Source organism: Furipterus horrens, unplaced genomic scaffold (genome assembly GCF_987537825.1).
Source record: "Furipterus horrens unplaced genomic scaffold, mFurHor1.1.pri manual_scaffold_5, whole genome shotgun sequence".
Lineage (NCBI taxonomy): Eukaryota > Metazoa > Chordata > Mammalia > Chiroptera > Furipteridae > Furipterus > Furipterus horrens.
In genome coordinates, this window is record NW_028327175.1 from 95079832 (window position 1) to 95107101 (window position 27270).

At 45.7% G+C, this 27270-nt stretch overlaps 1 protein-coding gene across 8 annotated transcripts in view; it reads left to right on the forward strand.

The window, feature by feature from the left end:
* The window catches only part of CUX1 (cut like homeobox 1), a 362525-nt gene that overhangs the window by 315483 nt on the left and 19772 nt on the right, over positions 1-27270 (forward strand). For 6 of the 8 annotated variants that reach the window (XM_090276816.1, XM_090276819.1, XM_090276817.1 and 3 more), the window contains 4 exons: positions 3350-3652; positions 7365-7553; positions 13774-14038; positions 19600-21982. The exons of the other annotated variants lie outside the window; for them this stretch is intronic. In XM_090276816.1, coding sequence (XP_090132942.1) covers positions 3350-3652; positions 7365-7553; positions 13774-14038; positions 19600-20287 — 1445 coding nt within the window. In that variant the 3' untranslated portion in view covers positions 20288-21982. Of the gene's footprint in view, positions 1-3349; positions 3653-7364; positions 7554-13773; positions 14039-19599; positions 21983-27270 lie in introns of those variants that run through there. 8 annotated transcript variants of the gene reach the window in all.

The following is a 27270-nucleotide window of genomic DNA, read 5'->3' on the forward strand; positions in this document are numbered from 1 at the left end:
ACATGAATTTGAGCAATCAAGATATAGAATAATTCCATCTCCCTCCACCCCAGAATTCCCTCATGCCCCTTTGTAGTCCACTCCTACCCCTCACCCCTAGCAACGACTGATGTTTTCTGTCCTTATTGTTTTACCTTTTCCAGAATGTCATCTAAATGGTATCATACAAGGTGTGTAGCCTTTGAGACTATCACCAGCGTCTCAGTCTTGCGCCAGGCACTGTGGAACAAATAGCAATAAATCATGAGGATATTAATGTTGAATGTAAAGAACCTTTATATAAACAAATACATTTAATACAATTTAACAACTTCCTTAACATCAAATTTAGATTGTGTTTCTTAGCAACAACTATGTGGCAGGTGTGCTCCTCACTACAGCACTGTCCGCATTTTTCAGGCAAGGAAACCGGGATGTTCCAAGAAGAATCATATTCAAGTCAACATAGCTGGCTCATAGAGGTAGCTTTCATCTCCAAGTTCAGTGCCTTAATGCCAAGCCCAGGACTACTCTTATTTTTTTCCTTTTCTTAATTGTCTTTAAGCATATATAGTAGAGCAAAGCCTTCTTCTTTAAAAAAAAAAAAGGTATTGTTTTAATCATAGGGTTTCATTTACTAATTTTGGAAAAGAAAAAATAATATTTCTTCTTTTCTATTGACTAACATTTCTTGTTCTGTGATGATGGTGAGTCAGACGGACCCACGCCTGTCCTCCCCACATCAAGGGACCCAGCCACTTTGCCAGGGGCTGTGGGAACTTGTTACTGAGTTTGGTTTTGTGGTGCCAGTCCTGCCGCTGGAGCTGCGATGCTTACTGGGAATAGCTTTCTAAAGAATAACTCTCTTTCCAACATGATGTTCTGGGTGTGTGGATTCCTGGTATCTCCAATGAATCTGTTTGCTGTTTATATCTCTCTGTGCCTATCCAAAAAATGTGTCCCAGCCCTGACCAGTGTTTCTCAGTTGGGTGAAGCGTCGTCCCATAAACCAAAAAGGTCACAGGTTTGATTCCTGGTCAGGGCATATACCTAGGTTGAGGGTTCGATCCCTAGTCAGGAAACATACAAAAGGCAACCAATTGATATTTCTCTCCCTTCTTTCAACTCTCTCTAAAATTAATAAGCATGTCCTCAAATGAGGAGTAAAAAGAAAATGGCCCAGATTCTGCTTTCTGTGACCTGAGACCATGGTGGCATTTATGTGCACATGTCTGTTAGTAAGTGTCCCCCCAAAAGCACACTTGGCTTCAAGTTGTCTTTTACATTTTAACATAGACTCAGAGAGTGGATGTGCAGATACAAGCTGGCCTGGTACATTTTAAGGCCCACACTGGGTTTTGATCTTGACGGTTTGCCTTTGTCTGTAGCCACGATCTGGAGCACAGAGGGACATCGATCACATGTGGTGAGCGCCCCTGTTCTCTCAAGGTTTATGGCAATGCATGTGAGCTGCTTGCTGAGAATGTCTGAAAGGAGGGACTGCACCGCGCTTGAGTTATTCGGGGAGCTCTGCCTCTGCCAGCACCCAGAACAAAGAGGGGAGAGCATTAGGGCAGTGGTGCCGTGCTGTTTGTTAGCCAGGCAGCCATGATTTTGACCTTGCTGTGGGTTAAAGGACACAAACCTGAGAAGAACTCTGTTTATCATGTGGGGAATTCATGCCATCCTTGACAGTATACAGTGAGCAAGATGGATGATCTGCCAAATTGGTCCCTCGCATGGGTGAATCAGGGCAAATTTACAGTACAATTCCTTTGCTGCTTCAGATACAAAAATAACATTTGCTGGGTTTTATATCCAGTTGTCTGATGACCTGGAGGTGAGAGAAAGAAGAAATCCGATTTGTAGGATTCATACTGCCTTAAAGATTTATATGGACCATTTCAGCTGTTACTTCTGTCTCTTTTACATCTTTCACAAACGAGTGTTGTTTTTTAACCTGATTTACCAGGTTGAGGACACAGGTTTATGCGCTGGTGGAACTCTGTACCAGTCTAGGATAATAAATGGGTTTATCGGTTGAATTGCAGTTGTTTTATTTGGGATTTTATCTTTCTAAGTATTATACAAAATATCCCTTGTATTTGGAATACATTTTTCATTTTCTTGGGTTCAAAATGGGTTGTTATCCTGGATATAATATATCCAGCAAAGGATACTGTAGTTATATGGCCAATTGTAATTCGTTTATTATTTGGTGTTACATTTTGTTAAGTGAGGTAGTGGGTATTTGGGGGACCGCCTGGCCTCATGAGCTGTCATCTCTCTGGGCCATAGCACCCACATGACAATGCCTGGCCTGGCCCCTCCCACATGGCGCTGTGGGGTCTTATCACGTGCCATACTCAGTTGGGGAGGGGGAAGAGAATGACCAAGATCCAGAGCTAAAGGCAGATTTTACCTTGTGGGTAAGATGCAATATCACTTTGTATTTTCCTCCTGGACACAGTCTTTCTCTATATGTATTTGAAAATTAGGGAATGGCCAAAGCCTTTATTCTGGACATCCCAAAACTAGAATAGATGTTGGGTTTTACGGGTGATCCTAATAGAGAGCCCAAAAGGGCCCGCCCACCAACAGAGCAGAGGGTGGCATTCCCAATTGGGCACATGTAACAACAAGACAGAGGCCCTTCTTAAGAAAGGAGCATGTGGAGACCTGACTGCCTGCACCGGCCCCATCTCTTCTGGTATTGGTGATTGTATGGCATACACAGAGCTTGGTTTTCAGAACCACCTCCTATGGTTTGACAGAGAGCAACGTGAGCACTCCTCTCCTCTCAGTTCCCTCCAGTTTGGGTGCTGTGGGAGCCTTCTGGGATCACAGTGGGAACCAGCCTGGGGTCCTGAGACTCAGCTGTGAGCTGCCTGGTGCCTGTTTGGAGCTTTCTGTCTCCTTGTCAAGGGTCATCACTGTGGTGACCACACATCATGGACAGCCCTCATTTAAAATACGTCCATTTGTTTTGTTCTGGAAATTATGGACAAAATTAGTATGTAAATCATAATGTAGGCAAGGTACTTCAGAATTATAGAATTATGAGGAACCATTAGGAGAAATCATGACAGTGATAGCACATGATTAATATGACATTTTTTAACAGAATGCCCCTGTATTGAGTCTTCAGAAGTCTTTTATTTAAACCTGTAGTGTTTTTTCTTTTTCTATTGCTATTTTTTCAATACCTTGGTCAGTCAAAAAACTATAAAACAGTTCACATAGATCCATAGATTGCCATACTATATCCTTCTTATACAGGACATTTACTTACTATCCTAGGTAAAAAAAGTAGATGTAAATGGTGACATACAGCTCTTTCAGCCTCGGTTTTCTGTATCCCTTATTACAGAAAGCACACCAAAGACCTCTGCCAGCTGCAGTCCTGCGCCCGAGTCACCAATGAGCTCTAGTGAATCGGTGAAGAGTTTGACTGAACTGGTCCAGCAGCCCTGTCCCCCCATTGAAACAAGTAAGGATGGGAAACCACCAGAACCCAGCGATCCGCCTGCTTCGGACTCCCAGCCCCCTACCCCACTGCCTCTCTCTGGACACTCAGCCCTCAGCATTCAAGAGCTGGTAGCCATGTCTCCAGAGCTGGACACCTATGGTATTACCAAAAGGGTCAAGGAGGTGCTGACTGACAATAACCTTGGTAAGTTCCCTCCTGGACTTAGCTGCTAAGTCCAGAGGTGGCAGGTAGCTTCCTATTGGAGGTCTTAGGAAGAGCGGGGGGAGGGGCCTCAGGCTGAGTCAGTCAAAGGTTTTAAATGTTCAGAAAATGTCCCAAAGTTGTGAACACTCAGGACACTAGAGTTCCACTGCTCAGTCTGTTCACACCGTCCACTCAAGCCACCCTGATTGGAGCATGCCCAGTAGAGCTCCAAATGCTTGTGGGCACCAGGGCTGGGCAGGATCAGCATCAGCGCAGCAGCATCTGGATGGCGTAATGGGAGTCTTACAAACTGGGTACAGGTTCTCACTCTCCTACTTAGTATCTGTGATACTGAACAAGCTACTCTCCAACCAACCCCTCTCAGTGAAACTGGGGTAACAATGCCTACCATGGGGGTGTGAGTAGCAACAATTTCTAGCACTGTGCCTGGCAGCTAATGGTCTGAATTGTCATCCCAGCTGCCTCATGAAGCTGGCTCCATTCCCCAGGCCTCCCACTGGGTTTCACATTCAGGCCATGGTGCTCTGCCTGAGAGGGCTCTCAGGGAGGGCTCTGTGACACCATTGATCTGTGGCTACAGCTATAAGATTATTAGGGTGTTTAGTTATTTCAAACCACTGTGCTCTTGCAGGATAGTACTGACCAGGTGGGGTTCTCCTGGTTTAGGTGTCCAGCGAATGGAAATAGCCACTCCCCCAACACTTATGACCTTATTGCCCCAGTGGAAAAATCAATTAAAAGAGCATTGTTCTCTGCAGTGCAGGTTAAGATGACCCACAAGAGTTCGTGGAATCTGCCCAGTACCTTCAGGAGGGGCCTTGTATAGGTTTTTCCCAGGGGATGGGAAAAGAAAAAAGTAGCAGTGAAGTGAGTTTCAGGAAATTTTGCATAGTGACCTCATAACTGGGGGTTAGGCCAGCTTGTCTACTTGTAGCCTACTACCCAACTGCTTATGCAAAACAGAACAAGAGAAAAGTAATATCCACTGAGAACATTTTTAATTAATTCATAAAAATAAAAGTTTAGCTGTTGACTTAAAAATGGCTAAGTCCCATGTGTCCATCAATTACTGAAATGTGCAGGGATTCCTAGATTTGTGTCGTTCCCTACCTTACAGTCTTATGACATAAGTCCAAGGAAATAGGCCTGATATATTATTGCTGCCCGCTCCTTTATAGGAAATATCATATTTATATAAGTGTTAAAAATCTGCTGAAGAAAACTGATTTTCAAACACTGATAAGTCGTAAGATCACAGCTATGAGATTATGAACCTTAAAATTTCATCCTTGGCCTTCCTATCCATTTCCCCACCAGTAATCCAGTTGTAGCTGATAATGTTTATCTGCAGTTACAGCAGAACTCCACTGGTTTGTGGAACTTTGTTTTCAAATGCTGTGAAGCACAATTCAGTGCTCTGAGGGGTGAAACTTCTCCTGCCAAACAGATAACTTAAGCCTCTGAGCAGTAACTTCCAGAAGGCTCCACAGCAGTGTGACCCTTGATCTAGAGATGGGAAGCAATCTTCATGGTCGTTCTCACTGGCCTTAGCTTCTCCAGGAAAGGAGTTGCCTCCCCTGTTGGAGTCTCTTAGTGGAGTAATGAACATAGAGGAATCCAGATTACAGCTGAATTAGGCAGCAAAAATGACCTTTAATTGAGAGTCAGCTAAGATAGTCTCTTAACCTTTGGCCTGGGATCTTGGAGTATTCATTCATCAATCTCTTGTAATCAGATGCAGAATGTGTGTGTGCACATTTCATCAGGCAGTGGTCTGTAGCTTTCTTCGGGTTCTCAAATAAATCTGTGACCCAAAAACAATTGAGAGTCACTGCTCTGAAACGTCTAGAACTAATACAAATAATTTTCCAAGGATAATCACCTGAGCCTGACCATTGTGGCTCAATTGGTTGGGTGTTGTCCCACAAAGCGAAAGCTCACCAATTCAGTTCCCAGTGAGGGCACATGCCTGGGTTGTGGGTTTGGTCCCCAGTCAGGGCATGTATAAGGGGCAGCTGATCAGTGTTTCTCTCTCACATTGATGTTTCTCTCCACTGTTCAGTCTATTCAGACCATCTCTTGGAAGGAAGGGAGGGAGGGAGGGAGGAGGGAATAATCATTTGATTCCTCCTATCCCCATACAACTAGATGGATCAGTCAAATAGTAACTAACTGTTCATATATATCACTTTTCTAAACATAGCAAGCTTCTTAAATAAAATGAGATCCACTTGCCAGATGAGAATTAGGGAAAATTTATTTTAACAACAACAAAAAAAAGGGGGTAAAAAAGCTTGGGATGTCTGTAGCCTAAACTAAGAGTTTGAAAAGCAGAAAAACCACGAGTTTACAAAATCAGTAAATGTATCTCTAACTTAAAATGAATGATATCAAAAAAAAAATTAATCTGGCTGCTGTGGCTCAGTGGATTGAGCGTCAGCCTGCGAGCCAACTGTTGCTGGTTCAATTCCCAGTCAGGGCACATGACTAGGTTGCACGTCAGGTCCCCAGTTAGGGGCGCGAGTGAGAGGCAACCACACAGTGATGTTTCTCTCCCTCTCTTTCTCCTTTCCCCTCTCTCTAAAAATAAATAAATAAACAAATAAATTATTTTTAAAAAAATTAATTTCTCAAATCCAAAGTTTTCCACACTGTAAACTTTACTTGGAGTCCTGGTTTTTACAAGGCATCCCTCCACCATTTTCTCACAACTACCCTGGGAGCACAGGTGATAGTGCTTCCCTCCCACAATGGAGGACATGACACACAGAGGGAATAAGCCAGTCATCTGCAGTCACCTCTGCCCAGATATCATGTTCTGTGAGCTTTACAGTACCAAGCACTGGCCTCTGATCCCAATCTCCATTTCTGCCTAATAAGTCGTGTTCATTTAAGTTGTCCCATCAGGTTGTTCAGGTTGTACCTCCTAATTCACATTTGTTCCTTTTAAAGTGGTGGCTCCTCTTAACCAGAAGCTGAGTGGCTCTCAGAGAAAAGAAATTTTCTTTTTAAGCCTCTGATGAGCACACCACTGTGCTCTCCAGAGTGATATGCCCTCTGATCAGGCTGGGGAGCAGGCTGCCCACCACTGCCCCAGGGAAAGGCATCAAGAAAAGGCACTTTGAGCTCCAGGCAGCAGAGCAGCTTAGACTGCCGGCAGACTTTAGAATTGGAAATGGCCTGCTTTTCAGAAAAACAGAGCTGAGGCACTCTTTCTCCTTCTCTTTCCTGCTGTGACCTTGGGTCAAGTGGCCTGTTTTCTCAGCAAGTCCTCATAGCCTTGCGAATTGTGAAAGGAGCTGGTGCAGACGGCCCTGTGGCTTGAGACTATACAAGAGAGATCTCCTTGTGTGCTACTTAAACCTCCTTAGCTTGGGTTTGGGATTAACCACCTCTGATAAATGCAGCAGGTGCTATTATCCAGGCCTCAGTTCATCCAGAGCCTAAAGGCTTTTTGACAGAAACATTGTTCTATATAAGCAGAATGCAAGAGTAAAACTGTCTACAGTGGAGTTTATACAAGTCTGGTTGAAGAAATGCTTCTACAAAGTGCATGCTCCAAGCTGGGACCCAGCTAACCAGACTCTGGGTCTTTAAACCCCATGTCTGATTTTAACCTTGACACATACTTATCCTTCCAGATCCCTGGGTCTCAATGATGACATCTCTCTTGGTTCTTTTTTCTCTCTAGGTCAGCGCTTATTTGGGGAGACCATTTTAGGACTCACCCAAGGCTCCGTCTCTGACCTCCTTGCTCGCCCAAAGCCCTGGCACAAGCTCAGTCTGAAGGGACGGGAGCCCTTTGTCCGAATGCAGCTATGGCTGAATGACCCCAACAATGTGGAGAAGCTGATGGACATGAAACGGATGGAAAAGAAAGGTAACTGCCCCAGCCAGCTGCTTTCTCATTTATAAATGCACTATTTCTTTTAAAGCTTCATGCAGAGCTGAAGAGGAACACTGATCCATAACCAAGGGGGCTATAAGGCAGGGCAAAGGATTTTTTGACAGTCATCTGACAAGGATGGGAAGATCTGTGTCTTTTTCTACCTAGCAGCCCAAACTCAAGTACATTCTAGCACTAGGGAGCACTTTGACAATTCCTGATAGCCACCCTGATGGTCAGTGTACCCATTTTCTTCTTTCAGAAGAGTAAAGCCACCAAGAAATGAGCTCTGCAGTGCTTAGGTGGCTTGCGTGTGTTGTCTAGTGTCTTGCTGGGTGAGTGGGATATTTATTGCACGTGTACCATGTGCCAGGGGCTTCCATATTATCTTATTGGAGAGATCATGAATAAATGCCTTTGTAGATAAGGACACTTGGATTCAAAGAAGTTAGGTGCCTCCATTAAGGTTGCCCAGCCTGGAAAATGCCAAAGTAAATTCCTGCCTGAACAGCTAGTTATAGTCTCAGCCTGTAGAGGATATGGCCTCCTAGAGGACTAAGTGCAATATTTCTCTCCAGTGCATCTGCACCATCTCAAATGTTGATCAGCATTCTCCTGTACTCTTGGTGGAGGAAAAATAATGCCTATTCCATCTCATGGTTTGCGCTCCTACGTGCTGCTTCTCATTTGTGAGTCCTCCCCTCAGAGGGGACAGTCCTCAGTCACTGACCTGCAGTACTGTGAGCTCATTCAGTGGCTGAATTCAAATCCCTTAGATGGAGATCTGGTACCAACTGCTGGTCTGGCCATAAGAAGCTGTGACTGCTCTCCTTAAATCAGCTTTTGCAGAGGGGAAGCTCAACTAAAGAAGCAGCCCGACAACCACCCATGTGGCTATTCCTGGCCTCACCCCCAGCTCATCTGAGCCCAGGCTTGTATCCTCTGAATTCACCAGGAGAGGCTGCTGTTCGCCACCTGCCAAGCATCACTATTCTCACCCAACCAGGAAAAGGGCTGGAGCTCCAAAAAGGAGCAAGACTGGTGCCTGCTCTAGAGCTCGTGGGCTGGCTCTTGTATCACAATAGATGCTTCCAGTTCCTGGGTGCCAGGCACTGTGCTGAGACTTCACTTAATCCACACAGGTATCATTGTCTGGGAAGGATGAGTTTCTGGCATTATGAAACTTACCTGATTTCTTTATTATTATTTTTTAAGATCTTATTTAATTTATTTTTAGAGAGAGGGAAAGGGAAAGAGAAACAGAGGGAGAAAAGCCTCAGTCTGTTGCCTCTAGCACACCCCTAGTTGGGGACCTAGCCTGCAACCCAGGCATGTGCTCTGATCTGGAATCAAACCTGTGACCCCTTCGGTTCACCCGCCAGTGTTTAAACCACTGAGCCACACCAGCCGGGGCAAAACTTACCTGATTTCAAGAGCTGGCATAAGTAAGGAGCAGCAGTACAAACTCAGGGCTGTCAGTTTCAAAGCTGGTGCTCTCAGATATGTTCCATGCCTCAAGCTGAGTGTCTGCCACACTGAGTCACATGGCAGCAGCCTTCTACCCCATCTGGGGCCCTCCAGTGGGCTCCTGCCTGCCCTCAGGCGTGTAGATCAAGGCTCTGACACAGGCCACAGCCTCTTGGGCAATTCAAGGCAGTGCTGCAAGCTCCAGAGGCCTGGTGCCACATCATCCCCCAAAGTTTTTTAACTTTTTGTTACAGAAAATTGCAAATATAAAAATAGAAAGAATGGTATATGAACCTAATATATCCATCACCAGGTTTCAGCAATTATCAGTGCTCACCCAGGCAATTTTAAAGTTCTCTGTGCTCTGTCAAAAGACAGTGCCCTCCCTGCTTGGGCTTGCTGAGTGCCGGCAGCTCCCTCATCCAGTGGCAGATCCGAACGTCTGGGCCAGCCCTGCCAAAAGCCGCCTCCTGAGCAGCCTACTGTTGCTACAGATGTCAGCAGAGAGGCAAGCCCTGGTTCTAACCCTCCCTGGTGTACTTCTCCTCCTGGACCAGTGGAAAAGGACCTCAGCCACCAGAAACAGATTTTAGGATTTGCAGGGCAGAGTCCAGGGAGGAGTTTCCACTCCTTCCACGTGGGCTCTGGGCGCCATCTTGTGTTACAAAAAGGTTATTGTTGCAGTATGGCCCAGGCCCCCCTCACATCCCAAGGTCCCTAAGCAGTGGTGGCCCCACTGTCTTCTCTCCCTATAGGGATGCTCACTAGAGGGATGCTTCACCAGCCCCAGTGGGAGACCAAGGTACCTGACCCATCAGACACAGTAGCACGTGGCCTGGAGCACAGTGCTTCCTGTGACCTCCATAGATTGCTGGTCATCCGCCCAACAAGATGAGGCTGGCTGGACAGACCAGGCTCATTTCTTTGTAGCCTCTTAACTCTATCATATTAATTGGTGGTTGTTGGGGGGATGGGGGTTGCAAATGGCCTTCTCACTTGTTTCTTAGTTCTAATCATAATCATAAAATGGCAAGTTAAGTAACTCCCTAGCCTAAGTTTCTACCATCTGTAAAATGAGGATAATAATGCTAACCTTTTCAGGTTGTGAGGATTAGAAAGAATGTACCAAGCATAATAACCAACACACATGAGTGCTTAGTGTTAGTTATTAAAATAATATATATTTCTTTAAAAACGATAAAAATAAGTTATACTACTAGTCTAGCCTAGATTAAAAATTGTGTACCAGGTTATCCAGACAAGGATTCATAGGTACACTGTGCTCGCTTCTCTTCCATAAAGCTTTTGCTTCGCCCTTTAGCTGGAATCTCTTACTGCTCTGCCTGCCTGCCTTTTACGGTCCTTCCTTTCTTCCTTATAAACCTTTCTCTGCCCCAGTTTGCCTTCTGTTTTTTGTTCCCTTCATGAGATGGTCCTTGAACCAACCTGCACACACAGTCACAAGTACCTGGACTCACATGCATATGCAGCCTCTGCTAGTTCATGGGCGCTGCTCCTCTCCCTGGAGGCTACAGATGCACCTTGACAGTCCACAGTCTACTCCTGTGACATTAAGACCCAAATGTCAGTGCTGCTGAAGTGTGTCTCCCTGGCTGTCTGTGGCTCCCACTGACACAGCCTTGGGCCCTGCTCCCATGCTGGAGCCAGACGGGGCCACCATTGAGCAGGGGAGCCTGTGCTGCCTGGAACACGCTTACGTCAGGTCTCAGTCTGTCACTTCCTACCTGTGTGACCTCAGGCCAGTCATTCAGCCACTCTAAGCTTCAGTTTCTTCATCTGTACAACGAGGTGATAACAGTCTCTCCCATTGTGTAACTGTGAAGATTAATGATAAATGTTAGCTGCTGATGATAATACTACCACCCTTAATACTCCATGCCATTTGAATTAAATAATATTTCTCATCTTCCATCAGTTTTAAGAAGTTTTAAAGACTTTTCAGACCATATTCCAAACTACTAGTCCACTAGAAAGAGCATTATGGATGATTTATCTGCTCGAGAAGCTTAGTTGGTGATTAGTGACGCAAAGCAATAAGAAGAGCAAATGAAGCTCAGATAACAGTGATAGAACCGAGAGAACCTAAAGTCCAGGAATCACCTCCTATTTATTTCACAGTCCACTCAGCACATCCCCAAGCGACAGGCAGAGTCCCTGAGCCTGTTGCAGCCACACACTCCCCACCACCCCTCCTAACCCTTAATTCCACAGTAAAAACACATCTGCACATGTACTCCCCTCGTCTCCAGCTCCTGTGCCGCTCTACTCCCTCCTGTGCCCCTTCTAGGGCAGGTCACATATTTCCCCAAGCTCTGAGCCCTGCTCCTGCCACTTGGCCGCTGCTCCCTGCCTCCTCAAAGCTCTTTCCCACAGGCTGTATTTTAAGTCCCTTTGTCATCTCCATCATTTGCCAGCCTCCTGCTCACTCTATATTTTCTCAAGATTATATCTCCTGGATTATTGCTTTCTTCCATGCTCGTATCCTGCCTCATCCAGGGAGATGTTATGACCTGCCTGACCCATATATCACCTGGGCTTCAAGCTCTTTGACCTCCTCAACCCGTAGGTGTTCCCCAAATCTTGTTATCACCCACAACTACTCTACCTCTATAAGCCTAAATTCACTCACCACATTCTACTGTCCTTCCATCTTTCCGTGTTTCTCTGTTCATTCCACCTTAACCAAGATGGCCCCCAGATACCCCTCCCATATTTTCCCCATCAGTTTGCCTCTGCTGCCTTTAGCCCCTTCCCTGACATCCCAGACCCCGTGATCCATCACTTCATTACTCTCTGGCTATGATACTCTATCTCTCACACCTTTCCATTCCTCATGCCTCTGTAAATCCCAACCTTGGGTTAGTGCCCTCCCAGTTTTTTCTACCCATCCTCCTTGGCATATGGGACCTACTAGAGAATATCCTAAACCTTATGTGCTGGTGCCACTTCAGTTTGTATCTCCAGTGGCATTCTCTATGCTTCTCTCCCCACCCCTAGCCAACCCTCTCCACTACCCCCTACCACCATTTTCCATGACGCCTCCACTCGCAAGATCCCTTCTCCATCAGATCACTTCAGATCACTTTTTCTCCTGTCTTCCTACTTCATAAAGAAAACAAAGGCCACCAACTTTCCCCACTCAGTTCCTTTAAAGTTTCCTATATCTCTACCCATCCTCGTGCACCTCAAGTGATCATCTTTCTCACCCAGATGACTAGCTTTCTTTGTCATCTCTCTCCCCTCGGCTTCTGGAAGCCATCCTGTCTCTCTCTCTTCTTACAGTTAGGCTTCTTAAGATAGTAATTCATTCCTACTACCTTCACTTCCTCACCTCCATTCCCTATTTAACCTACTATAGTCTGGCTTCTGCTCCCACAGCTCCACTCTATCTGTTCACCAAGGTCTCCAGTTACCTCCTAATCACTAAACCCAAAGGACATTCTGGGGTCCTTGTCAGACTTTCCTTTCTGCAGCACTGATGCTATTGACCATCACTTTCCACTCATCCCTCCAGTACACCATTGTCTCTTCGTTTTCCTCCCATCTGTTTCCTTCATGGCTGTTGCATCCTGGGAATATCCTCTGCATGTGTGTCTTCCACACTTTCATCCTCAGCCCTTCTCTGTCTCATCAATGCCATTGATTTCTACTACCATTTATATTCTTGTGGTTCCAAATTCCTCTCTCCAGCCCAGACCATTCTTCTGAGCTTAATACCTATCTATCCAACTGCTTACAGAACATCTCAATGTGTAGGACCCAGGGGGCCCCCAAACATCACACCTCTAAAACAGACCATCATCTTGTCCCTTTAATCTGTCCTTTCCATGGTGCCCAACCCAAAGAGATCACTACCCACCCTGAGACCAGAGAGTCATCCTCAGCTCCCCTCTCTCTAGTCCCTCACTGAATCAGCCACCAAGTTCTGTCAGTTCTACCCCTTAACATCTCCACAATCCATCTGCTTTTCTCCCAGCCCCATCATTACTGCCTCATTTCAGATCTTTATCATTTTTCCTTCTAGTTCTTCTCCCTCCACATTGTAGCTACAACAGCCTTTCAGAAATATATAGGTGATCATATTATTCCCTTGATGAAAATCTTTCCCTTTCTTTCCATTGTCTTTAAGATAAAGTCCAAACGTTTATCCTACCCCTGCTCTGCCCATCTCTCCAGCCTTATGTCTGACAGCTCCTCTTACGCCACTGCCCCTTTCACATGCACACACACAGCACAATTTAACCATGCTGCTGTGCAGCTCTGTGTCTTTGCACATACTATTCCCACTTTCTGGAGCAACCTCCTACCATCTCTACCTCATCACCAATTTTTCTGATTAATCCCTCTTTGTCTTCAAGACTCGGTTTAAACATCATCTCTTGTGGGAAGCCTTCCCTGGCCCCTCCACAGGCTGACCTGAGTAATTTCCCTTGGTGCCCCCTACCAGGATCATCTATCTGTATATTTCTCTGTGTTCCCCACTAAACTGTTAGTCATGCAGGGACAGACGGGGAACTCCCATTATAACAGAGCTGGTCCTCAGTGAGTATATGTTGGCTTTCAGAATGGTTCTAGTCCAAGTTTTGAGATGCCCTTGGAAGAGCAGGGCAGAACAGCCTGATGCCACAAGATTGTACCTCAATCCAACGCTATCCTGTGGGGATCAGGGGCTTGGGCAGATCTCACAGGTGGGCCTGCCCCTCAGTCTGACTTCTCTCTTCCTCAGCCTACATGAAGCGGCGACACAGCTCAGTCAGCGACAGTCAGCCCTGCGAGCCTCCCTCCGTTGGCATTGACTATAGCCAAGGCGCAAGTCCCCAGCCCCAGCACCAGCTGAAGAAACCCCGTGTGGTGCTGGCTCCTGAAGAGAAAGAAGCTCTGAAACGAGCATATCAGCAAAAGCCATACCCGTCACCAAAAACCATCGAGGAACTTGCCACCCAGCTCAACTTGAAAACCAGCACTGTCATCAACTGGTTCCACAATTACAGGTACGACCCTGATCTCAGCCCTTTGGAAGAGGTTGATCTGTACTGCAGAGTGTGGACATTAATGGTCCACAGGAATGATGTTCGGTATGCCCCTGGCCTATTGGGGACTGAGGACTTGGTTAGTTTTCAGTGGTTTGGTTAGTTAGGTGGCTTTTAATGTTGTTCTGTTGGCCTTCTTAACTCCAAAGAGATAGGGGCATCTATGACAAGAAAAAAAATTTTTTTTTCCCTCTAATTTATATTATTTAATAAGGGAGAGTATAGGCATTCATGGTTTCCATGGCAGTGAACATTTCTTAAATGATTTTTTGATGCTTTCTCAGGGTCTTTTACTGTATTGTTTTCCAAATTAGTTTGATTAGCTTTGTAATTAAATAAATTCAGTAGTGTAAAACACTTTCTTTTGGGAAAGTTCTGAGTTAATGACAATTTATCGAGCATCTATAGACCTCCAGACACTGAGCTAAGTGTTTCAACAACACTGTATTACTCAATCCTCACAACTGTATAATGCATATAGTATTATCTGCATTCTACAGGTGAAAATATAAAACTCAGAGGGGATGAATAAATTACCTGAGTAGGGGAGGGCTGAGTGCCTTCCATGTACAGCAAAGTAAACTGAGGTGACATGCTTGGATTAGATCATTGAAATTCACTGAACAATAATGAATTGTTGATCATAGCTATAATCAAGACTCTCTGCTGCTAGAAACCAAGAATTTCCAATGACCTGATAGAAATTCCTGCTTGATTCATTTCTTGTTAACGGGACACCTTTTTTTTTTTTTTTTATCTTTTGAATTGTTTGTTTAGTCTCTATGTCATTTAATTCTGCTCTGATCTTGATGATTTCCTTTCTTCTACTCGCTCTGGGCTTTGTTTGTTGTTCTTCCTCTAGTTCTTGTAGCTGTAGGGTTAAATTTTTTATTTGAGATTCTTCTGTCCTTTTTAGGTAGGCCTGTATTGCTATGAACTTTTCTCTCAGGACTGCTTTTGCTGTATCCCATAGATTTTGGGTTGTTGTGTGTTCATTATCATTTGTTTCCAGAAACTTTTTGATTTCTTCCTTGATGTCATTGTTAACCCATTCATTATTTAATAACATGTTATTTATTCTCCATGAGTTTGAATGTTTTTGAGTTTTTTCTTTGAGGTTGAGTTCCAATTTTAAGCCATTGTGATCTGAGAAGATGCTTGACATAATTTCAGTTTTCTTGAATGTGTTGAGGCTAAGGGGCCATCTTGATTGCAAGTTCTCATCAGAACATCATTTTCTCTAGGGATCAGTAAAACTAGGGTAGATACTCCTGTTATACCAAAGTGACATGTAGCTGGTGTGAATTAGACCCTCACACTTACTCACCTGAAACAAGTGACAGTCAGGGGCTAGAGGGAGGAGTTGTGTCTCTAACTGAGTCCTGCCTCATCTGATAGGTTGTGCTGGAGTTTCTGAAGGGGCCCATAAACCTCCCAGGTTCTGAACAAACTGGAAAATTTTAAAATATTAGATGGGAGCCAAACAGCACCTTTATTGATAATAAAGGCTAAGTTAAAAGATGTAGCTTAGTGTGAGAACAAAATAGACTGCTACCTAGATGCAGGTAAATTTATCCATGGTGGCAGCACTGACCCCAGGCAGGACTCCCTATGTGTGGGCTGGCTCCCATGAGGACAAAGAAAGTACGAGAGCTGAGCACAACCAGCTTAATCATCCTAATTTACCAATCAGATAAAAACAGAGGCAAAGTGAGGCCAGCAGTTACAATACTGGAGCACCCTCTACATGGAAGGAAACTTTGGCAATAAATAAGTGAGATGGAGGAGAATGATTGGACATGTGTGTGGGCAGAGGCTCACTGGAGCCTCTCTTTGCCAGGTGTTATGTCACCCCATTTTCACTTTCTAGACCCAAAGGCGCATTTGAAGATATAATTTTAAGCCTTGAAGTTAGGTACATTTTAATCCAAGTATTATAACTTTGGACAGCAGTGCATGAAGCTGCAGATTGCTGAGTATCTGGGTAAAGGTTCTACTAATTACACAAAACATCTCCCAAACCATTTCCTCTCGTCCTGCCACCTTTTCCCAAGATTCCCTTTCAGGCGTCAGTTGAGTATCAATCACTGCCTCCTGTCTAGGACACATTCTCTCAGGTTTCTCAGCTGCTGTCACTCATCTTGCTGGCCTCCTGGCAACCATGGTAATGCCCATCACATGGTGGTCAGTGCGTCATTGTGGAGAAGCAAATCCTATTATACACCCTTGACAAAAATAGAAAAGGGGGAGAGAGGAAGAATAGCAATAGGCTCTCAAAACTCAGTAAATGAGCTCAGGTCTGGATCTACAGTAGATGCTTCAGAAATGCTTTCTTTCAGAAATAACTCCACAACAAAACAGGCTGGGCTATGGGAGAGCAAAGGGCAGAGGTTAGTTTCAGTTGTGGAGATCTGTTAAAATATCATGAGATGTACAGGGTCTTAAAAGAAGAACAAGAATGTTATAAGCTACAAAATAGGTCTGATAAGTCAGCACCATCATTCTATTGAGATCCTGCTTCCGCGTGTATCCTCTTTTGGCTCAGATAAACTTTTACTAAAAAAAAAAAATGAGCACCAAGTCATTCATAATTAGCATAAAACCTAGAGAACTAAAGTTGCCTAAGGTCACCCAGGAATAAAGTGCCAAGCATTAATTCGATCAGAGCAAGTGTTGTCTTACTGGCTCTAGCTCTTCTATTAAATGCTTACTACAGGCCGCCCTGGCTGGTGTGGCTCAGTGGATTGAGTGCCAGCCTGCAAACCAAAGGGCTGCAGGGTCAATTCCCAGTCAGAGCTCATGCCCGGATCGCAGGCCAAGTCCCCAGTTGGGAGCACAAGAGGCAACCACACATTGCTGTTTCTGTCCCTCTCTTTCTCTCTCCCTTCCCCTCTCCCTAAAAATAAATAAAGTAAGATAAATGCTTAGTACAGACCAACTTAACGTGCCACAAAATAAGTCTGGTAAAGAAGTGAGCACCATCACTCTGTTGAGATCTTCCTTCCAAGTGTGTCCCACAGAGCTTCACACAAGGTCTGGCACACAGTAGTGCTCAGCACACATCACTGAATGGGTTTAATTCCTAAGCAAGAGGCAATTTCTTACATTCTTTCTGTACGAGTTAAAGAGCAAACATTGATTTTATTTTCTCCTGCCCCACTGGAACCCTCAGGGAATAATGCTTGGATCAGTTTTTGTCTCAGTCAAAAAAATTAAAAAAAAACTTCCTCTTATCCTTTTACCTGAAGAAATTAGAAGTATTTTAGAGTGACCATTTACCTGGGAATGGGACCATGAATGCCAGAACAACATACCACAAAATGCCTGGTCTCCTGGAAGAGCAGGTCTACCCTGTAGAAACTCTTTTGAGCCCTAAAAGCCATGGTAGCCTGTGAACCTTGCATGACTTATCTGAAAACCAGATCTGCTTCTGAGACCTGGTCTTTCTAAACCAGAATATTCCTCATAGACAGAGACAATTCTTTGGCTAAGAAGGATGATGTCTCATATCTTTTGAGCACATAATACAGGGTATGGCAAAAGTAGGTTTACAGTTGCTTATGGTAAATAATACAATAGATAATGAAGAATAAACTGTTTTGTTTACTCACAACTGTAAACCTACTTTTGTCCCACCCTGTGTCAGACACTGAGCCAAGAGCTTTATAGGTGTGTTATCTAATTAGATCCTCCGATCAGCAGCTAAGTACAGTGCTGCCAGCCCCATTTTACAGAGAAAGGTTATACATGCTAATTGAGCTGGTGAGAATGACAGCCTGGACCCCATACCCCAGGCATGAAGTTGTTCCCTCCCACCCTCAACCCAACCCATCTACCTCAGCCTTAGCACTTATATTTCTGTCATTCAAAAGGCACCTACATGGTAAGAATAGTTTTGTTGTTGTCTACTTTGTGTCCTATATTATACATTAACATTTTATTTAATCTTAATGTCTCAGTAAAGAAGATACAGTTCTCTACATTTTGCTCAAAAAGGTTAAGGAAATTATCCAAGTTGCATGGATAGTAAGTGACAAAGCCAGATTTCAAACCCAGGTTTGCCTTGTTCTAAAAAGCCTATGCCCTGTTCTGGGCCAGTCTGACCCTGAGACTCAGAGTTAGGACTTAGTGGGCCTGTGACGGGCCTGTGGCCTGGCTGGGACCAAACCCTTAGCTGCCCGTTTAGCCTGCCACTTCCCCAACCAGTGTCGAATGGGATTGTGTGTTCACCCCAACTGGCAATTCAGCTGTCAAGGGGCTTTAAAGCCAGCAAAGAGCAGGTTTGCCCTCCCAGCATAGTGCCCAGGAACTTGTTGACAGGAGCTATCATTTCACAGGCTCCCACCGTAGCCCCAGGGAAGGAAGAAAGTCTTCTGTTACCCCTGGGAACCTCTAGTGGGGTTCAGGAGCTCACCCTGCAACTCATGCTCAGAAATCATCTTCAGGACAAGCATCTCAGAGCTCACCCTATAGAGGGAACAAATAATATGAAGCAGATAGCCACCACCAGAGCTGACATACTGGACTAAGCTACAGCTAGATTTTCCCTGGCTCCCAACACTTCCCACATCCAACACAGGACTTAATATATAGTGAGGTCTCAAAAACAGTACCGTTATTGAGTTATATTTACTGCAGAAAATATTTTCCTGCATTCCCACTCCAAGGGCTTTCTGCAGGCCCAATTTCTGTAGGACACAACTTGGTAATTTACCTCAAGATGCTTTTCCACTAACGGCTAGCTTTTTCGTCAACTCTTTGGCATAAACACCTAGAGAGACTTCGGATTGAGGCTAGTACTGTCAGCATGACAGGAGGAGAAACGTCAGCGCAGAAAGACAATAGGAGCCTTTTCATGATGTCTGTTTCCAAGGTCTCCAAAACAGGGAGGGCCAAGGCCCCAGTTGTTTCCTTCAGACCCCACAAAATACTGGAACACATGGTCCAATGGCAGCCGCACTCAGCTTGATTAAAACATGCTTGATGTGTTGGAGCACGTTTGGTCTTCTTTCTGCTTGACCCCTGGTCTTCGCCTTTCAGAGGAGAAAATTAGTTGGAACATGACTTGATGGAATCCCACTTCAGCACTGTCTCTTCCATGAAGTCCTGATGAGGAAGCATGGTTACTACTCACCCTGCATTTCCGGTCATTCAGTCAGCATTTATTACTGTATACCAGTAAGCCCCAGGCTGGGCCAGTTGGTGTGCAAACAGTAACAGGAACTGGCAGTTCATAGCCTGGTTAGGGGTGGGTGGGACAGAGATGGGTAAGTGGCATGGGTGCTGCATCCTAGTGGATGGAGGACTGGCGTTCCAAGCGCAGGACAGCCTATGCAACGGCACAGAGTTGGGGAACATCAAGTGGGGCCTTGCAGAGGCTCCTGGCTAGGCTGGAGTGGGAGTGTGGGAATCTGTGCGAAGGGGCGAAGACTCTGGAACAGGGGTGGCAGGTGGCCTGGCTCAAGGGAAGGGCCTGTGCATGGCGGCCGCCTCACGGTGCCCTCCTTGCTTGTGTCTCCTAGGTCTCGGATCCGCAGAGAACTGTTCATTGAGGAGATTCAGGCCGGGGGCCAGGGCCAGGCCGGGGCCAGCGACTCCCCGTCGGCCCGAAGCAGCCGGCCAGCGCCCAGCTCCGAGGGCGACAGCTGTGACGGCGTGGAGGCCAACGAGGGCCCGGGCGCCGCGGACGCTGAGGAGTCGGGTGGCCCCGCGGCCGCCACCAAGTCTCAGGGAGGGCCTGCCGAGGCAGTCGCGGCCCTGGAGGAACGTGAGGAGGCGCCAAAGCCATCGGAGAATGCGGAGGCGCCGCCCTTGGGGAGCCCAGCCCCGGACGAGGCCGACGAGGGCCGAGCGCGAGTCCCGCCGCCGCAGCCCGAAGGCCCAGCGGACGGCCCGAGGCCTGTGCCAAAGCCCGCCGCCGCCGCGCCCACCGCCGGGGAGGACGCCGCTACCTCAGCCGCCCAGCCGGGGGACGGCCCCTGCCGGGCCCGGGACGCCGAGAGGAGTTCCGCTTTGCCAAGCACCAGCGCGCCGGCGGCCGCCCGCAGGCCCCGCTCACTTCAGAGCCTCTTCGGCCTTCCCGAGGCGGCGGGCGCCAGGGACTCGCGAGACAACCCCTTGAGGAAGAAGAAGGCCGCGAACTTGAACAGCATAATTCACCGCCTGGAGAAGGCCGCCAGCCGGGAGGAGCCCATCGAATGGGAGTTCTGAGAGGCGCCGCCCGCCCAACCCGCCAGGCTGAGCCGAGCAGGGCAGGGCCGGGCCAAGGGGCGGGCGGCGACTCCGCGGCCTGGACCGTGTTGCGCACTTACTGCCCTGCGGGCCACAGGGCAAAATCGCCATAGGCCAAGGTGCATATAGAAAACAAAGGAGCATTAAGCCCAATCTATGTTGTGTTTTCAAGGAAGAAAACGGAAATGTGTAGTCGAGCTTTTTTGTACCCTGAAGTGTTTTTTTTATTGCCCTAAGTGATTTCCACAGGTTCTGGAATAACTCTTACAGCTTTGCCTTGCGCCCTCCTCTTTCGTGTGGGCTTTAAAAAAAAAAATCAAACCCACATATTAAAAGGGGGCTTTTTATCTGCCATCTAATGGCTTCAGAGCGATAATACACTATTATCTTCTTAAACCAGGAAAAAGGGGAGGGGGGATTTTTCAGAAAAATTAAAAAAGAAAGTTTTTGTAGCTGTTCAGTTGCCACTAAGAGATTGCACAGTCAAACCGACTCTAAACACACTAGTTTGGATTCCTAAATATTTTCAAGTAAAGAATCTTCTCGTTTGAAACTTTGAATTAAAATAAAACACATTTACTCCACATATTTTTTAACAAAAAGAAAAGTCACATCAGGAAAATAACTGATTTTGTGGTAGCTGATGTAGTGTTTTCTTGTACGTGAATAGAATCCTGACATGTAGTGCACATTGATCCATAGCTTTAACTGACTCTGGGCTTTTGCTGACCAGGGTCTGTTTAATACACTCCATTCTAGGCCAAATCAGGACAAAAAGAAAAGATCCGAATCTAGGTATTTTATAATCTGCTTTTTAACCTCTAACCGCAGAGCACGCTGATCAGACCTCATATCTCGGAGGTTTAGGAGACAAGTTAGAACTGTAGCATGTATTCATTTATTTTGTTTAATTTATGGTGTCTACATCTGTGTTAGTGCATCTGCACATGTGTGAGCATTTAAAGAAAGGAAAGAGTAGGCCACTCAGGTCACAGCAGACAGTTCTGGGGCCAAACGGGGCCCACCCCTCGTAGACAGCAGTCTTTCCTTGGCACAGAAGGCACTGCACCTCACACCACTCTCCCAGGCGCCTGATGGACTGAGCCCCACCAGGGGACGCCGCTCCCTGGGCCTGGGCAGGGCTCCCGCGCACTCTCTCTTTCCCTCTCTTCCCACCACAAGCACTGATGACTATTGAAGTCGTGGGAAGCATCCTTCCCTGCAGAAGAGAGAACGTGGCGATCTGGGCTCTGCTCTCACCCCCATAGAGATGGCCCAAACTGACACCAAAACATCAATACTCTTCACTTCCAGACCAGACCATTGACCCTTCATTCATATTGTCTCTTGGAACGTTCTTTAATGCAGTCTTTTACTAAGTCTTTTAGGTCAGTCTAAGTACAAATCAAAAGTCTAACTTGTCTCTGATTCCTCCTGTTGTCTATGTGTATATGCGTGAGAATAGAGGTGAATGAGAGTGTGCGTGTGTGCGTGTGTGCAATTTTATACGTCTGTGTATTTTCTTAAGTACCTGTGCACACGTAGAGTGCATTACTGCCACCTTTTTTCAATAAGCTGTTCAGTTATGGCTTCTACAAGTTTGCTAATTTAGACTTCTTTATTGCCATATCTTTAAACTAACAATAGATGATTTCGGTATATATTTTTTTTTTTTGCTTATTTATAGGTGCTGTATTTTATTATCTGATTGTTAGGAAGGGATGAAAGGGGCAAATATTCTTTAGAGGGATAGACTGCCGGCAGTATTGGGTATAATTTACAAGATGTAGTTGTCATACTGTATATTACTGATTGAAAACTTTTTGACCGTATTGTGTATCATTGAAACCTTTGTCTTAGGTCAACATCTTTGGATGACATTTTAATGGTGCATTCATTATTTCTTAAGTTTAATTAATATTATCTTTTTTGATTTGGGGGTGGGAGGGAGTTATAAGTTTAGAGGTATGCTCCCGCTATTACACCTCAGTGTGCTTGTATTAATTAACTTGTAGGACTTTGACTGTAAGATGTGAAACCACATTTCTTGCATGACGTTTTAGAAATTATATATTTCATTTACAGTCTTTTAACCTGCAACTGCAGCACTTAGTTCAAGTTTTCACAAATTTAAGAGTCACTACACTAAAGACAATGCCTTTTCATGAATAAGAAGTTTTCAGAAGGCTCTAGGAGGCTGTGAGGCAGGCCATTTGTCTTTTGATGGTTAGATCATCTCTGAACTTGAAATCTTGTTCAGCGAGAAGAGAATTCAAAATGGAGGAGCTTAAGGGGAAACAGATTAACATTTGGCTCAATTCAGGTGCATTAAGAAGAGCAAGTTTGCATTAGTGACCCTTAGGACAGTGAGTAGCAGAGCCCCTGACAGTACTGTGGTGTCCTCTCCACAAAAACCTCGAGGGAATTTTGTCATGATGTGTGATGAATCGCTAAATATCTGATTTTCATCAGAATCAAAAGCAGGGAGTTAACAGGAAATAGTAGGGTAATGTTTTAGTTTTAAAGGCATGACTGTTATTTGTGGAGGTATTAAATACAAGGAAATTGAAAAATTATAAATTTGTTCATTTTAGTGGCCAAATAGTAACAGTCTAAAACAGCCACTTTGGCTCTTCCAAGCAATTTAGTTTTTTTTGTTGTTTTGTTTTTTTTTTTTAACTAGATTATTGTTGATTTCCAGTCTCTCTCTTTTGCCAGACTTACATCTGGGTGCTCGATACAATCAGTTGGTTAAATTTTGCTTGCAGTTCTGTATTTGTATTTTTTCTCTATTTATTTTTTTATTTCTATTCCAACCCTATTCTCTTTTATGCTTGAGCAATCACTGTCTATAATACTTCTAAGAGCTGCCACTAAATAACAGAAACCTGTCAGCGGGGCAAGCGTCCCCCTCATTGCGCCCCTCAGTTTGAGTCTAAGGGTTGGGCTTTCATCTTGAGAAGCAATATTCAAGTGCCTTGAACAGCATCCACTCCGTGGGGTTTTACCTTCAGCTGGCTGGCGTTCCAAGCAGTGGCTCCCACAGGCAGCCGACCGCCTCCTCTTTACGCTCCATCAGTTTGAAAAGCTGATTTGTACCTCTCCCCTGGGGAAAACGGTTCCATATAAAACACTAACACTTAATTACAAGCTCCATTATACCATTTTAAATGGCTTCTTTTTGTTAATTGAAGGCAGTGTTCATAACTTAAGGTTTTTGCCATGACTTAGCTGGCTAAGTGGAGGCTCAGCATAAAATCAGTGTTCACGGTCAGCCTCTTGACCCTTGGTTCCTGCCCACACTGTCCTTCGGTGTCTGAGGTGGGAGGTGTGCGAGTTGTGGCCAAGACCCATGCCCATTCGCTTCTACCGCCCGGCTCCCAAGTGACCTCCTCCCTTGAACTTCCAGATCAGTCAGGATGTCTGTGATTTCTGTCCACCAGACTGCTTTTCTTTAGAAAAGAAACTAAATTATCAGAGCCAACCTGCCTGGGGAACATCACAGCGCGCAGTGGCTTATGGTCAGCCGACTGCCCTGGGATGCAGGCTTCGGAGAAGTCTCCAGGAAATGCCAGAATCTTGACTCGTATGACTATTCTCAAACCCTGGCCATTGTGTCTGGGAAAGTGACTGAGGCAAAAAGATAACCGTTCATAGCCCCCCTATACTTCCTAAGCACAGATGCCTCCCAGCCTAGTTTTGTTCCTATTGGCATCTTTGTTTTCTCCCCTCTTTAAAACCATCCTGTCTGATGTGGACATTCAGGTCTGGTGGTCCCAACTCAGAGTGCTATGGAGCTTTGGGTTAAGTGTCACTCTGTGCTCTGTCTGGCCTGAGAGACCCTCCCCACCCTGGGTCCAGCTGGTCAGCTCCAGGAGGAAGGAAACACCCCTACCTGCCTCCTTGGCCAGGCACATCAGTCATGCAGCTCCTGAGCAAACCAAGCAGAAGGCAGGTTGTACTTTAATCCAAGAGAGCGCGTCGGTGTCAGCTGACTCCCCTAAGATCACGCAGCAACCATGCCCTAAGAGACTGGAGTAAGAATCACCAGGCAGCTCAGGCTGCAGGAGGGTGCCTTCCCAACTAAAGCTGGACTGGGTTTCTTTGTTCCTCCTTAACTCGTGTCCTTTCATACAGGGGTAATCAATGAACTCGACTGATATTCTGTGTGTTGTTTCACATTCCCCTGATTTTAGAGAAACAAACCTCATTGAAAATAGCAGAGAGGGCAGGGGCGGGAGGGTAGTATATGCACATCCTGGGATTAGCACAAAGTGAAGTGGCAATAGTGACTTACTAGATCTGGAGCTGGGGGACAATAGCCTTTGCCTTAAATACACTATGACAGGCACCTCTCAACAAGCCTATTAAAACAAGAGTCTGCTCATAGCTATCCCAGGCCCCTACTCTTGGAGGCCAGTAAGCCAGCTGTCCAGGCGAGATTTAGCAAGGCGAGGTTCTGGCTTGTGTGGTGGGCTGTTAGCCACGTCCCTTCGGGCCGGAGGTTTGGCTTCCTCCCTGGATGTTCTCTGTTGTCACAATCCTCATTTGTCCCCATCTACCTCACTAACCAATGCTGCCATTTGACGTCACTCCTTACCCCACACCCCTCAGAACCATGTGGCAAGTGGGCAGTGGGAGAGAAAAGGCTAGGAGGGTGGCATCCATGATCTTGGCCGAGTGGGCAGTCATCTTCTCTCTTGTGAGCACAACATGGACAGACAGCTGTGCTCTGTGAGGCACATGGATTTTTATCTTGACTTACACCTGTTCTTGAAGATCTGTCAGCTGTTTCCTTGGCAGACAAGGGCAGTGTTAGGCCTCAAAGGGCCTTGTCGTTGGCCTGCCTCTGCTTTCTGCCCATTCCTGCTCAGCTGTTAAGGTCCATCACAGTCATTTTCCTTGCCCTGGGCTGACCCTAAATGGCCACATGAGGACACTTCCCCAGGGTTCCTACCTGCCATCAGGGAATTCTGTCTTGATTGTCTCTGGCACTGGGAGGTTATGACTTCAGCTCCATTTTGATAGTCCTTTGGAAGCATCTCAAAGACAGGATATGGCATTCTCCAGCCTACTCACCCAATCTTCAGTCTTGTGGCCCTTTCTTCCTCGGAGAAGATGCCAATTTCCACCCAGTGCTAATGAAAACCAGCTCCCTGGGTTGCTGGTTGGATGTGGGTCCATCCACTCTGGTGGCCAGAGTGTTCTGATGGAAAGAATTTGGAAATGGGAGCCTAAGATTTGTGCCATCATCGAGTACTTGGGCCTACCAGGAAAAGCTCACATGTAAAAATGCCCACAGTGCTTCAGTGGTTTCATTTGGGTCCTGGTGGCATTAAGGGAGCCATCGTGACCCACAAGGCAGAGCTCCTCCTTTTAGTGGCAAGGTGATGACATGGGATTCTGACATGACATAGTTCCACTTCCTGGTTCATTGAATGACCGGCTGGCCAGCTTGCTTAATTGCTAAAAGAATGGTCTGATTTGACTATCATTTCCATTTCCATCTGGGTGAATCAAGACAGCAGAGGACAGGGTGTGGGGATCAGCCAGCTGAACGAAAATGGGCCCTACCCCAGAGTCTTCCTGCCCCAGCAGTCTGTGAACCTCACTCCTGGTCAGGGAAGAAGAAGGAAATGCGATTCTCCCCTCGTCAGTCCCACTTGCAGGAACTGCCCCCACCCACCCAGGCCTCGCTACTGCTCTTCCACCACCTCCTCCCCTCCAAAGATAGTGAGTCCACACTGACAGTGGCATCACCTCCATTTTCATTTTTGGATGAAGTGACATTTAGCTTTAACAAGACATTTCCAAAATGCCTAGTCTCCTCCAAAATGCTAACTTCAAAAGTTGGGTATAGTCGGCAAAGAATCCTAAAAAAGGCTAGTGAGAGAAAGACATTAGGCTATGCATAAATGTGCACTTCCCCATTTCCCTGTTATAAAACTTAAAATACCTTTGAGTTGCTTTTCATGATCATTTTAATTTATCCAATACTGTTAAGAAGTATAGTCTGCGTTACTGTAATTTTTGTAGTGTTTAGGCTTTAATTTCTACCACAAAATATGCTATTTGCTATGTATCAAGCTTTCTGTGATCAGAAAGGAAAGGTGCCTTATATCCCAATGTCACGGCTACATCCCTATGGAAAATAGTCAGAAGCACAGTGTGTACGGAAGCATTGGGACTTCCGCTGGTGAACTCACTCCCGTCAACAAGACAGATTGAAGTGGCACGGGGCTGCTTTTGTTTTATAGTTCTTCTTTCCTTTTTCATTTTCCTTTTGTCTTTTCTTTTGTAGTTTGCTTCAAACAGAAAGCACTTAAATAGATGACTATGTGTAAAAGCTCTGTGCAATAGAAATCATTTTTCATTTTTAAGAGATAATGTATTGCACACCAAATGAACTCAAAGTAAGCTTTAGACCAGGACAATTCAGGTTGTGGATGAGTATGTTCACTGTAGTTCCGTGTATTCATGAACTGAAGGGAAAACAGGCTTCCCCAGCCCCCACCCCCCAGCCGGCCTCTTGCTGACCCCTAAGCTAGGCCTGCAGCGCATGGCCAGAACCGCTGGATGGATGGGGGAAGGGGTGTTTGTGACTCAGCAGCTGAGAACCTTTGCAGTGTGAGACCACAGCCATCCCTTCCAGCACTTAACATTTTCTTGTTGAGATGGATTGACTGCTACTGACCTGCCAGCGTGCATGAGGATAATTATAAAAGGATGTTTCCTTGAGAAAAAAAAAAAATTATTTCTATCCTTGTCTATTTATTATTAGGTTAATCATTTAAGTACTTATCAGGAGTATATTGTTGTTTTGTGTTGTTTTGTTGTTGTTATTGTTGTTATAAATGCTTTTTGCTATCACTCCAGTGGTTACTGTCTTCTGCCTCCTGCTCTCCCCATCCCACCCACCCCCCAAAAAAAGAACCGAAGGGTCTGGGGATTTGACCAGGGGA